The sequence below is a fragment of the Gekko japonicus genome, unplaced genomic scaffold (assembly GCF_001447785.1).
Source record: "Gekko japonicus isolate JY-2015 unplaced genomic scaffold, Gekko_japonicus_V1.1 scaffold1268, whole genome shotgun sequence".
In the NCBI taxonomy this organism is placed as follows: Eukaryota; Metazoa; Chordata; class Lepidosauria; order Squamata; family Gekkonidae; genus Gekko; species Gekko japonicus.
Genome location: NW_015174311.1, coordinates 180,274 through 194,374, shown reverse-complemented (window position 1 = coordinate 194,374; position 14,101 = coordinate 180,274). Strand labels below are relative to the sequence as shown.

Below are 14,101 nucleotides of genomic sequence, written 5' to 3'. Positions count from 1 at the left end.
TATGTCTAGGTGTTTTTATGTTATGTTCTTTTATCCATTTATAAAATCTTGACCATATGTCCTCAAATTCTTCACTCATTTACCGGCTCCAGCCTATAGAAAGGCTCATGCTATAATAAGCTGATCACAGCACACAGTCCTAAACAGAGTTACATCTTTCTAAGTCAGCGGAAGTCTGGGCTTGTAATGTACCACAAAACATCTTTTTGTTTAGGTTTCTTCTCTAGCTCCAGAGATTTTACAACAAATATACCCGGAGAAATCTTTGATTAATTTATTACCTCTCTCCCATTCATTGTTACAAATGTGTAGTTAGAAGTTCTGCTTTCATTCACAGCTGTAGGTTGTAATAGTCGTGAAAATCATATTCCCCTGGCTATCCATTTACAGGAAATGCACTGTGTAAGACTACACCCCCTAAACCCACCATAAAGCCATAGCCAGCCTGAAATGTAACAAAATTCCTTTATAAAAAGGGATTTCCTATTTATGCATGTGTAGATATTTCACATAACATGCTTATACAAATATTTTGAGGAGCCATTGCCAGTTGTGCAATGGCTGAAGTGCTTTTATTAAGACAAGAATGTGAATCTGAAAAGGAGCAGAATAGAAGTCATAATTCAAAATTATTGTTGTTATGGCCCTTCAGCTCATAAGCATTCATAACTGACATGCTTAGTTTTTAAATACGATGCTCAACTTCAATACAGGGACATGAATTTGCACAGCAACAAATCAAATAATGAAGTCATTATATACTCATTATACTGATAATAGTACAAAATTAATGGCATTTGGTAATATTAGGTTCCCTTCATTGCTCTGGCAACTGGCAGTCTGGTTTAGAGTTCACAGTAGTCAGGAATGGGGGAAGAGATACTGCAACTGGCAGGGAATGTTTATCTGCCCCCCTCCCTATTTGTTGTATATTGTCTGGGGCTGCTGTCATGTTTATCACTGCTGCTGGCCAGGCCAAGTAGGAGACAGCTGTGGGCAAAATATCTCGTTCCCCTGACACTTTGAATGCTCTTTTTGGCATATCTGAAAGGCTGGATGCCTGGATGATAATGACCGGCAGCATAGAACCACATTCCCAGAGTGACCAAGCTGCAGCGCCCTGGGTGCATCAGAAAGGGGTGCCAGAGAACGGCTAGGAAATAGATTCTCTAGTACTTGCCTAGCTACATCAGGGAAACGGCTCCAGTACCAGCCAGAACAGTAAGGGGATGATGGGAAGAAAAGTAATATATAATTATGCAACAGGAGTTGGATTAATAACAGGTAGAATGAACATAAAAATATATTTTTAACTTTTTTTAAAAAAAATAATAGAATCTCAAAATAGTGCAATGTGGTTTTCTATCTATGTGAGCTGAAAGGTAAGAAACAGTTATAACTGCTTCCTCCAATGCCAGATGTAGGAAGAAACATACATTCTCTGTGGCAGAATGGAAACTAGAAGATGATCATTTAAGTGATGCCAAGAATTGTTGTCTTTAGGTTACAGAGTAATTATGGTGTTCATGATTTGGGGCCATTTTAAGCGTGTCTCAGTTGCCCACTCCTTGGCCATTTTTAGATATTTACACTTATATACAAGTCACAGTACATTGGCTAAGAATTCATACAGAGGACCCGCTAAGTTTGTGTGGCTCATACAGGTGTTTGGGTTTCCTCTCCCAGCCCTGTCGAATTGCGGTGAGTGGTCTGTCTATGCATGGAAATATCAGAAAAAACTTCATTACCAACACAATGCAAGGGATAATGAGAGAGAGGATGTAAGCAGAAGGGAGCCCCCATGGATATGAACCAGTGTACAAAAACCTCCTTCCACCATACAGCAGTGCATGGGCAGTGCACAGAACCAGTGTCAGGTAGCCAAGGTAGGACTGTGGGATGAAAAAGAGAGAAGAAATAATTCATTCAATTTTTATTCTGCTTTCCTCCAAGGAGCTCAAATCCATTAGAAAGCAAAAACATTCTGTGAAAGGCATTGGGGCCCTTAAAAGACACAGCTGTCAAAATGATTCTCAAGAGAACTACAATTTCCTTTGTTACAGGCTAAATTGAGTTAGGGATATCTTGGGCTAATGAAGCCCACTGTGTTCTTCTGAAGATTTTACCAATGGCAAAAATTGTGATGCATTAGATAAGGCTTTATTGTGCTGTTTGCTGACCAGGATTACTCTACTTCTGGATGATGACATTCTTGAAGCTTACCACTGTAATCATGTGAGCCAGACCTACCAATAATTAGCCCCATGGGGCACTGTGTTCTTTCCTTTGCATAAGATAGAAAGACATGCCGTGAACAATAGCAAAGGATCTGCAGGAGAACTAAGTTTATTTAAAATATTTCCCAGCGGCAAAAGCGCCTTGCGTTATTTTTAAAAAAGAAAACATTGATGAAACCTGTACAAAAATAAATTTCAAACCCCATAACTTGTAGCAGCACAGAATAAAATCCTCTATAATGAGTTACCCAGAAAGTCTGCCATTTATTTTATAATGGGCTTTAGAGGATCCTCCAGGTTCCTCTAAGAATTTATTTCAGCCTCTTCTGAAGAAACTCTGCGTGTTTATTTATATATTACTCAACTTGGGCCTTGAAGCCCTAACTGCAACCATTCCGAAAACCCGTATTGCACCTACTGCTAGTTCCCTACTATTTATGGTTGCCAACCTCCAAATGGAGCCTGGAGATCTCCAAGAATTACAACTGATCTCCAGACTACAGAGACCAGCCCCCCCGGATGCTGCTTTGGAGGGTGGGCTCCATGGCATTATGCCCCACGGAGGTCCCTCCTCTCCCCAAAGCCATCCTTCCCAAAGCTCCAGAAATTTTCCAGCCCGGTGTTGGTAACCCTGTTAATACTCCAGACTCCACTAGGAGGCAGGTGGGCTCTTCTGAAAACACAAACTTTTGGTCAACTGTATATTAATCCTTCACAAGCAAATGATCTTGACAAAATGCCCACAGTCCGGGAAGCGAGAATAAAAATGAAAGATCATTCTAAAAATTGGGGCAACCACAGATAAAGCAGCAGTTGTTCTACAGGAAGGAACCAGGAAAAAACTCTCTGGTGATTACCTGAAAAATGGATAAACTAAAGATTGTGATAGCTCCATTTCCACTCCCTCCCCTTCCTCCACTACAGATGCTAATTTTCTTCCCCCAAGCATTTCCCGTCTGCTCTAGTCAAGGTGATTACAATATGCATGGTACCATAGCATCCTAAGTCCCTTCTTTACAACACCCCTCCCACCTTCTGACTGGGATATAAAGACAGAGAGATCTCCCTTCCTACTCATACCTGATGAATGGAGCTTTGACTCTCAAAAGCTTATGCCTTGAAACTCTTGGTCTCTAAGATGCCAGGGGACTTGATTTTACCTGCTCCACCCCTGGTCACACTTCAATACCATATAAAATAAAATTAGCAAAAGGAAAAGAACCCTGTCCCTCAGGAGACTGAAGTTCTATGCACATTTACTTGATGAGAGGAAGTTGCACTGAAATTGGTGGATCTCACTTCTGAGTAGATTTGGATAGGAAAACCAAGAAGAGGAGAAGCTCGGACAAGAGGTTCTTACCTGGACAAACCGAAACTCTCTCCAGTTGACACTGTTGGCGACAGAGGGCAAGGATGTGATCCCAAGCAGGACAAACAGGAAGAAGCCCAAGATACCTAAAGCGACATATGAGTCACTAATCCAGGCACGTTCAGTATTAAGTGGATGGGTTTCATTTTTAGATACCTAAGGCAAGAAAAATTAAGAATAGATTTTAGTAGTCTGTCACCTGAGTCAAAAAGTTAATCCTGATAGTTTTGTAAACTTAATTCATCTTTGCCTTGCAAGGGATAAAAAAACTGCACCCACTAGGGTACAGAGAAAATCGTTTTGGTTGTTAATATTTGGTTAATTAAACATTCAGTTAATTAATATGCAGTTCCTAATATTCAGTTAAACAGAGAAAATCTTTCTGGTTGCTAATATTTGGTTAATTAGGGTGAAAGGCTGGGAAAGAAAAAGTCCCCCTCTATGGCGACTGAAGATGAAGGTTTGCCTACACTGGTGACGTAAGGGAAGGCTGGATGGGATAACAGAAATGGACTCTGGCAGGAATCCCACAAAATGTGGTTGTTCCGGTCTGCCAAAAGCATCCAGCACACACTTTTGCTCAAACACCCCTTTAGGTGGCTCAGAGCCTAAGATGATGGACAAAGTGACGTGAGTGAGAAGCAGTCCACAGCAGTGATGCAAATAATCTACTTTGAAGGGTGGGTGTGAAGATAAAATAAAGGCGGGGAGCACCATGGGTGCTGCCCTGAGCTCTTTGGAGGAATGGTGGGATACAAATATAAAGGACATGAACTGAATTTGTTGAATTTTCTTTCTTGTGGACTCCTTTAATTCAGCCAAAACAGAATCCCGACAAGATGGAAGTGTTACAGGTGGGTGGAAGGTCTGGACTGGGAAATTATGGTGTCACCTGTTCTGGATGGGGTTGCACTCCCCTTGAAGGAACAGGTCCATAGTCTGGGGGTGCTCTTGGACCCAGGCCTGGCATTTGTGGCCAGGTGTACCTTTTATCAACTTTGACTGGTTAGCCAGCTGCAACCTTTCCTGGGCAGACGAGATCTTGCTGCTGTGGTGCATGCCCTGGTTACATCTAGATTAGATTACTACAATGTGCTCTGTGTGAAGCTGCCCTGCCTTGAGAAGTATTTGGAAACTTCAACTGCTACAGAATGCTGCAGCAAGAATGTTGGCTGGAGTGGGGCATAGTGTTATCCAGAGGGGGTGTCTCCGATATTAATTGGGGGAATTAGTGTAATTGGAGACAAACAAGAAGGGGGTAACTAGGAGATCTCAACTACCGTTTACGGGGATGGTTCCCTGAGAACTCTCAAGTAAACCAGACTGAAGTACGACAGAAAAGGGGTTTTATTATAAAAGAATAAAGAGCAAACATACATACAAAGCACAAGGGGGAAGCACACAAACTATCTAAGAGGGAAAAAATAAAAGGAAGTAGCGGGGAAACATTTGGGGAGGGCAATATATACCAGGTCCTGGAGATCAAGGTTCATGGAAGGCAGTGAGGGAAGTGGGTAGCATTTTCCAGAGAGACAGAAGACGCCCACAGAGAGCAGAGGTGCAATGTTTAGTGCTGAGAACATCCACACACTGCATTGGGCAGAGTGTGTCCAGGTGCAGGAAAAATTGACCCTAAGGCGCACTGATGTGTGTGTCCCTAAATAATACCTTGATTAGATTTCTCAGGGTAGACAAAGACCTAGGGGAACTCGTGGCAGTTTGCATGAGTGGTGTTAATGTCTTCTTGATGAAATGGCTGATGTAAACTAAAATGTGGGTGCTTTCTGATAATCCATGAATACAGGATGGGAAAAGGTATCAGATTATATGAATAGCCTGTGGGATACACATTTTGTAAATAAATACATACTTTTTTTGAAGTCCTTACTATAGTCACAGACTATGAAAGGAGTTCAAAAAGACTGGAATGGCCCCACTGTATCTGTGAGGATGTAATCAGAAATGTGCCAGGGCCTTGAGGCCTAGGTGATCGCCACACCACTCCCACATGGAGTAGGCCTCCCCCTCCCCCTCAGATGTCTCTGTGTAAGTGAGATGACAGTGGAGAGAACACTATCTGCACAAAGTGGAGTCTATCAAGCATGGCGTCCTCTTGTGCTTTCTCACTGACATCAGAAGGCCACCCAGAAGATGGTCCTACAAAGTTGTTCCACCCCTCAAGGTTGGTGGTGAAATAGGAAAAGAAACAGCACAATGTCAGTTTACCTGTTGGATAAGATTAGAGCTGAGCTTCCATCTTACATAATGGCGTATAGGAATGACAAGCGTATACAAAACATGTAGGAAAGCAAAAGCCAAGGCAACCAGGCCCAGCTGTTTTCTGCAGAGCATCCACTTGTCCAGCCAGTCTGGGAAGCGCCTGTATTTTGTCCCTCTGTATAACTGAAGAATAGCTGCAAAGATCCCAGCCAAGTAAACCACAGCAAGAAGGATCAGTGCCACAACAGGGCAGACCCGGTTTGGAATACTAATAGCTATGAAAAAGGAAACGTCTTTGTTTCTCGTAACATAACTGTAGACTACATCACGGATTAGACAGTAGATGAAAAGAAATGCCGCGAGGCCCAGGGACAGATAAATGGGGTACTTCCACATAGGGAAGAGCTGCAGAGGATAATCTTCGATTTCTTTGGCTGCTAAGAGCGATCCCTTATCCAACGGAGTGAGACCAAGGCTTCGAACAATATCCATCACCTTTTCTTTTGATTTGCTGTCATTGCCACAGACAAACACCTGCAGCAAAAACAAACAAACAAAAAACAACAACAAAAGGAATAGTTTGCATCTTCATAGTAATCATGTATCTGACTGGAACAAGAATCTGGTTGTTCTCTTAGTGAAATGGTTTTCCTTTATTGTTGACTTTTTGGGACAGAGAATAAAACAAAGACAGTTGTGCCTTTAGACGTTCTATAGATAATTAGACCTGAAGTCTAAGTGATACAATTCAGGAACATAGTTTCAGTTGGGTTAGCCCTGTCAGTCCGCAGAAGAAGAGCAAGATTCAAGTCCACTAGCACCTTAAAGGTGGATGAAATTTCGAAGGCATAAGCTTTCAAGAGTCAAAGCTGCCTTCATCACATCTGATGAAATGGACATCTGAACATGGAATGGGATCTTTCAACCTTACCTTCTGTGACTTCCCTTTACATACCGGTGTGTGAGGAAAAGCACCCTAGTTTTACCAAGGGTTAACATGAATAATAGTGGGCCTGTTTCAGCTTGCAGGTGTTTCTTAATTAGCATTTCTCATAGATACTATCTGTATCTCTTTCAAGGCCTGATATCAGAATGTGGTAATTGACTAAGTGAAAAACCTGCACTCAGTTCTGTAACTAGATGGGAGGGAGGAGCCAGGAGCAAGTTGCATCATATCTTGGAGGGCTCCAGTGAATGACCGCTTTGATTGGATTCTGAAGACTGCCTGATGCCAGAGAGCAAGAAACTATAATTGGGCATTAGATACAGGTGACACTACACTCACTTTTGATCCCATGGGACAGAGGCATAAGCTTCTAGCCTGGACTCTGCAATTTTGAATGGTGCACCAGTTAATGCCAGGTACTAAAGTGTCAAAGGAAAAGTTAAATTTTGTTGTGTCCTTTTCTAATTAACTCTAGAGACTGTGTTGTTTAGCAGTATTATTAAGTTTTTTGCTCAATAAACCTGTGTGTATTTTTCTAAAGGTTTTGGTCTTCTTGTGTGCATTTAACCTCAGGGACCCACAAGTCTGAGCACTGCTTACTAGGCTGGGAGGCAGTGGCTCAGAGGAACCCAGGCTTGGGTTTCCTGATGAGGTGTGTGTGCCACCTTTTATTCCAGAGATATTCTTACCTGTCTGCTTGCATCCAGTGCTCCTGATTGTAGAGCCCACGCTGACACTGTGTTAAATGCTTTTACCACCTTACTCTCTGGTAACAGCTGGGCAAGATATTCAGCATTGGTCTCAGGATACTGGTTTATTTTGAGGTTGTTGCTAACATCCACCAGCACTTTCCCACCGAGAGTTTCCTTCAGCTTTCCCAGAAAGTCATAATATAGTCTGTGAATTGCTAGGATGATGATGTCAGAGGTCTCTGCTGCTTCTGCATGGGATAACACCGTGGCTCCTTGAGGAATCAGTTTGGAATTCTCAGGATTTCGGCTTCCGTATACTATAGTATAGCCACACTGCATCATCTTATGTCCTAGAGATCTTCCAAAATCTCCTGTTCCAAAAATACACACGGTCTGCTTCTTGTTAGGTAGAGCTGAAGTAAGTGGTATTGCAGTGGTGGAATGCTTCTCCATTTTGGACAACTACAAAGTTATCTGTTTGAATACAAGACAGTATATATTGAAGTTCTTTTTTTAAAAAACCTACTTACTGTGACTAAAGGGACTCACAGTAGCCTGAACCTCAACATGCATTGTTACTTGACAAGACCCACGCTCCTGATCTGAAAGATGGTTTGTTTACAGATCAGCATGATTGCATGAGATCACTTGCTTGTATCTAAAAGTCCAGCCTTATGCTGGCATTGGACCCAGACTAGCTCCTGCCAAATACTACAGTGAATTGTTTGTTTCCTGGGTGTTTTTATGCAACACTGGCTCTATCTCTATGGACCTATTGCATCCTTTGGCCTCTCATATATATCCTTTGGCCTCTCATATATATATAAAAGAAAGCCCCCTCACCATAAAATCAATGCCCAGGCCAAACCGCTGGACCTGGAGACACCAAATTCGGGGAGAGCGCTCCTACTGTGAAGTAGGTGCTCACTATGAAAGGGTTTTTAGAAATTCAACCCCTAGGGGGGTCAAAAGGGGTAAAATGTGCTCCCCCATAGCTTCCTATGTGACTGCCAGGCTGCTGCCTCCTTGCAACCCCTACTCTCTGATTGGTCACCTGTGGAGCTCGATGTTCTGAGATTAAAAAAACCCCAGACTACAGAGAGCTAATAAAAGTTGAGGAAATCAGGAGTCGCCAACCACCTGTGAGGTGAAGCAAAGCTGCTGGCCCAGCCTCCCTATGGCTTCAAGCATGCTCCCCCCTTCTACACCTGACAGGCAGTTGTCTGGCAGGTGCAGCAGCAGTTGCAGGGTGCTTAAAGCCACGAGGGAGCCTGCCACAGCAGTAATGCCTTAGTGTTCCTGCCAGCCCTGCCTCCACAGTGGATTCTAATACTCCTCCCCCCTCCCCGTCCTACACTGGACAGGCAGCTGCCTGTCAGGTGTAGGAGAGGAGGTGGGATGCTTACAGCCACCAGGGAGGTTTGCTCAGCAAGATTGCATTAGCCCTGCTGCTGGCCCAGTCTCCCTGATGCCTTTAAACATAATCCCCCCAACACCAGACAGGCAGGTGTCTGTCAGATTTAGGAGCAGGACCAGGGTACTTTAATCCATCAGGAATGTTGTCCCAGAAGGATCATCTTAGTGATGCTGCTGGCTCAGCCTCTCTGAAGGCTTCCAACACACTCCTCCCACCAACTACACCTAACAGGCAGTTGTCTGTCAGGTGCAGCAGTGGTTGCAGGGTGCTTAAAGCCATGAGGGAGCCCACCCCAGCAGTCTACAGAGAGGTCCTTCAGTAGAGAGAGAGAAAGTACGTATGTCTCATCTCCATTAGAATTCCTACAACAAATGTTAGATTTCAAACTTTACATAATCAGTATTATAATAACTAGATTTACGGAAGTTAAATACCGTAGCGAATCACAGGTTTCAGGCTAGTACAAAATAAAGTCAGTACTGCAGTTCTGACAGTCAGTTCCTTCTTCCAGGGTGCAGAGAATGGATAGGTTTAATCAGGCCCATAGCCAGGATCTTTTTAATTCAGGGGGCCTTTAAATAATTCAGAGGGCACCCCGCACAGACACCCTCAACACTCCCCAAGGGAGCACCACAAAATAAAAAAATGGAAGTTGGGGGGCCTGGGCTGGATGGGGAGTCAGGGGGCCCTGGCAGTAAGTCAGGGGGCAAGGCCCCAAGATGCCCCACTGTAGCTACGGTCCTGGGTTTAATGGGGATAAATAAAATGGACAGATGTTGTACATACACTTTCCTAAACGTGTATGCTATTTACACCAGCAGGAGACCTCAGTTGCCCTTAGAATTGATCACAACCAGCATCGGAAGGTAAATATTGATATTACATATGGTGCACCAAGAATGGAGAGAAAGAAAGTTTAAAGAAAGATAATTTTAGGCAGCTGTTTTGAGAAAGCAGGAGGGGTGTGGACAAATGTGTACTGGGTAGCCACTGCCTTTACTCCCCAGACAAGTGTTTTAGCAGTGGAATGATGACCATATGAGTGTGAGCTGCAGTACTACCAATGGAAAACACTGCAGTTTGGGAGATGGAAGCCAACATAAGCAAGAGGAACTAAGGCCTTTTGGATGCAGTCCTAGGAACACTTTCCTGGGATAAACCCCACTGAATAAATTGGGCCTTCCGAGCAAATACTTCAGATCACTCCCTCTATGTGTGTATGTGGCCAACATCAGTGGACTGAGGTACAAGAACCTTTTGAGTATCGGTTGTCCCAAGGCCCAAATCATGCCTCAAGAGGGTTGCCTTCTGGTTGCTAATCATAAATGTTTGTTCTCAACAAAATTCCACATTTGGCTATCTGTGACTACATCTCATTTTTCTGAGCCCTGTCTGCTTCCTTTTTTTAATCTTCTTCCCCCACCCCCAATGTTAACTGGAAATGTACTAAACAAAACCGGGAGGAACAAAAGAAGTCTATAACAATATAGATAGCAAGTAATTGCAAAGAAAAGTGGTAAAAAGATTAACTTAATGCGCCCTGATCACTTACTTCATTAATTTTTTAAATAAGAACATAACAAGAGTACTTCTGAACAAAACCAGTGGTCCATCTAGTCCAGCATCCTGCCGCACACACTGGCCAACTAGCTACTGTGAAAGGGCAGAGAGGCTGAGGCTTTCCCTGATTATTGCCTCCTGGCACTGCTATTCCGAGATTTACTTCCCTTTTGTCACCAGGACAAGCAACCATTGACAGACCTCCCTGAATCTGTCTAATCCCCTTTTAAAGCCACCTATACCAGTGGCCATCACTACATCTGGTAGCAAATTCTAAATTTTAATCACTTGTTGTATACAGAGGTATATCCTTTTGGTTGTCCTGAATCTACTGACCATCAGCTTCATTGGATGCCCTTGATTTCTAGTATTTTGCGTGTTAGCCTGACCTGCTTTATGTACAGCGGGGGCACTATTTGGTGGATTTGTAGCCTGTTATACAGGAGTCCAATCCCTCCCTGAGGAACTTCCCAGTTATAAATGGAGACAAGGTTTTGTATCTTAAAATCAAGTTGTTCTTTTTACTAAATAATAATATTTGGCTCACATACATACAATAATAGAATCATACGCTCAATCATACAAGTTTCTTTAGCGTTACAGAAAGAAATATAAAAATAGTTACTTTAGTTGCTTAGAAATAGGAAGTTGGCTGAAACGATGGTATGCTCACCCATTCTAGAAGTCCAGTTCTGTTGCCTTGATGGTTGAAAAGGGAAGGGAAGAATCCCTGGAGGGGGGGGGGTCTGGCAGGCCTTCCGGTCTTCTGCCGTCCTCTGAAGTTGGCTCAACTTCCTGTTCGTTGCATCTATGACACTGTCTAACCATCTCATCCTTTGCCGTCCCCGTCTTCTTTGACCTTCAATCTTTCCCAGCATCAGGGTCTTCTCCAGTGAGTGCTCCCTTCTCATTTGGTGGCCAAAGTATTTGAGCTTCAGTTTCATTATCTGGCCTTCCAGGGAACAGTCAGGGTTGATTTCTTTTAGGATTGACTGATTTGAACTTCTTGCAGTCCAAGGGACTCTCAAGAGTCTTCTCCAGCACCTTAGTTCAAAAGAATCTATTCTTCGGCGCTCGGCCTTCCTTATAGTCCAACTCTCGCAGCCATACATGACTACTGGGAATACCATTGCTTTGACCATGCGGACTTTTGTTGGCAGGGAGATGTCTCTACTTTTTATCATGCTGTTTAGGTTCGCCATCGCTTTCCTCCCAAGGAGCAGGCGTCTTTTAATTTCATGGCTGCTGTCACAGTCTGCGGTGATCTGGGATCCCAGGAACGTGAAGTCTGTCACCACTTCCACAACTTCCCCTTCTATTTGCCAAGGAGTGATGGGGCCGGATGCCATGATCTTAGTTTTTTTGATGTTGAGCTTCAAGCCCAGTTTTGCACTCTCCTCTTTTACTCTGAGCAGGAGGCTCTTTAGGTCCTCTTCACTTTCTGCCATTAGAGTGGTATCGTCTGCATATCTGAGGTTGTTGATCTTTTCCCCAGCAATCTTAATTCCCGCTTGTGATTCATCCAGGCCAGCATTTCGCATGATGTACTCTGCATATATATTAAATAAGCAAGGTGACAATATACATCCTTGTCGTACTCCTTTTCCTATGCTAAACCAAGCAGTTGTTCCATATCCGGTTCTAACTGTTGCTTCTTGGCCCTTATACAGGTTTCTCAAGACGTGGTAGAATGTCTCTAATGCGCATTTTTAGAGAGATTCAATAGAGGGCTTCATCTTAAGGAAAGATTGAGGGATTTGAGATGCATGGTTAGCCTGCCAGCATCAACAGCAGCCGTTGCTCTGTCTCTCTCTCAAAGCATGGTTTGGCTTTCATCAACAGCATGGTTGCTGGTGGAATGAGGCTGGTTCCACCTTTAAAGCAAGGCAACATCTATCTGCTTTGTTCAGCTAAACAAAGCAGTTTAGCAGATTAACAGGTTAGCAGAGTTCTGCATACCTGCAGCTCAGCAGAGGCTTTTAGCAGCTGCTCAAAGCAAGAGTACGAAGGCCAGGCTAGCAAGCAAGCTTCTTCTACTGGCCAAAACCGTGCTCTTTGTTATAACTGAAAGCCAAGGGGGGGGGGGCCCCTGCCTGCCCGTAATCTCACCTGACTTTCCAGATCCATCCCATAGTTTCTCCGTATTGGCTGCAGGTAGCTAGGGGCCGGTAACTATGGGTGGGACGACATTTGAAACTCTATTGCTATCTTCTGGAATTCCCCTCAGCCATGTGGTGATTCTCCACTGGAGGACATCTCCTTTGTTGTGCTGACGACCCTTAGCTTCTTTGACAGGAAACGCATTCCAATGCAGATCAGGTTTCTACAGAGCGTGCCACTCCATCTCTCAGTAATGGAGAATATACGATGCAAGAGTTGTTGTTCTGCTAACAAGGGCCCACCATGTTGTCTTGCTCCCATCATTCTTTGCTAGCTGTGTTTGTGTGCAGAACTCCATTTGCATAACAGCAGGCCAGGAGCTCTGCAGGACACAGCATTTCAAAGCAAGCAGCTTTCTCCCCAGCCATAGGAATTCACAACCCATAGTCCAGGTGTGTGCAAATGTGTCAGCAACCACAAACATACATACATTTATAACATGAATAAAGCACAGGCTTACATGGGAGAGGGAGAAAAGGTTCTCTCTGCTCTCTCTATCCAGTTAATAAGCCAATGGAAAAGTCATTTGTGAAGGAATTGCTGAAGAAAACTTTTTTGTTTATGGTGACATACATTTGACTCCATTGGGAACAGTCAGTCATTCTTTAAAGTTAACTGGCAAAAGATATAACTAGACCTCTCCAAGGATCCCATCTGAGGGTGGCTTGAAGAATTTCTCTTCACTGTTTGTATTCACTCCCTGAGAAGGGAGGCTGAGTAGTAGATTTCTGTAATGTTCGAAAGACTTCCTAATGATTCTGGTGTCCTGCAAAACTCAAATGGAGGAAGCTCTGCAGGCTTCTCTTTTACAGATATTCTTGGGATTCAGCACAAAACGCAAGAGAGGCTTGTGTTTTACAAGTTGTTCAGAATTTAATAAATTAAATATATGCTCCCTTGTATTCCTTGTGACAAAATGATGTACACAGCTTGTTTGGAACAGGCTGCTAGCCACATTGAAGACAAGTCTCTAGAACTGTGTTATATGGATTAGTGGCTTTCACAGGTACGTTTGGAAACTTTTTGTTCCCTAGAGTCTTCACTCAAACATATATACCACCACCTACTTCAATTTACTAAGATTTCTTTCTTCCCTGGGGAGGGACCCATAAAAGCAAAGCGTTTTATGCAAGAATATATTCCTCAGTATTTGTGAAAGAAACTGATGCAGAGTTCTGACTTCATAGACATTAAGAGAAATAATCAATGGTTTTAATGTATCGAACTCATAATGTATTTTGTCTATGTAAATTGCAATGTCTCACTAATGGTGCAATTCTAGACATGCTGATTGGGGATGCATAAAACTGTGCCGCAAGTCACAAAGTTAATTCAGTGGAACTCGTGAGAATGGCTATAATCAGCATCAATTAAATGATGATTTAACGGGTAACTTAAATGCAACAGTGCTAATTATTTTCCCCTATGTCTTCAGTCATATTATATAATGATGGTAATAGACAATTAAAGTTTCATCTTTGTATAATTTGAGGTGTGTGT

General features: G+C 43.2%; 1 protein-coding gene across 2 annotated transcripts in view; it reads right to left on the bottom strand.

The window, feature by feature from the left end:
- Positions 1-279: 279 nt before the first annotated feature.
- Positions 280-14,101, bottom strand: part of STEAP4 (STEAP4 metalloreductase) — a 35,453-nt gene continuing 21,631 nt past the window's right edge. For both annotated transcript variants that reach the window (XM_015424141.1, XM_015424140.1), the window contains exons 2-5: positions 7,462-7,938; positions 5,833-6,360; positions 3,598-3,762; positions 280-1,892 (exon numbers count right to left, since the gene is read on the bottom strand). In XM_015424141.1, the coding sequence (XP_015279627.1) occupies positions 1,626-1,892; positions 3,598-3,762; positions 5,833-6,360; positions 7,462-7,917 (1,416 nt within the window). In that variant the 5' untranslated portion in view covers positions 7,918-7,938 and the 3' untranslated portion in view covers positions 280-1,625. The remainder of the gene's footprint in view (positions 1,893-3,597; positions 3,763-5,832; positions 6,361-7,461; positions 7,939-14,101) is intronic.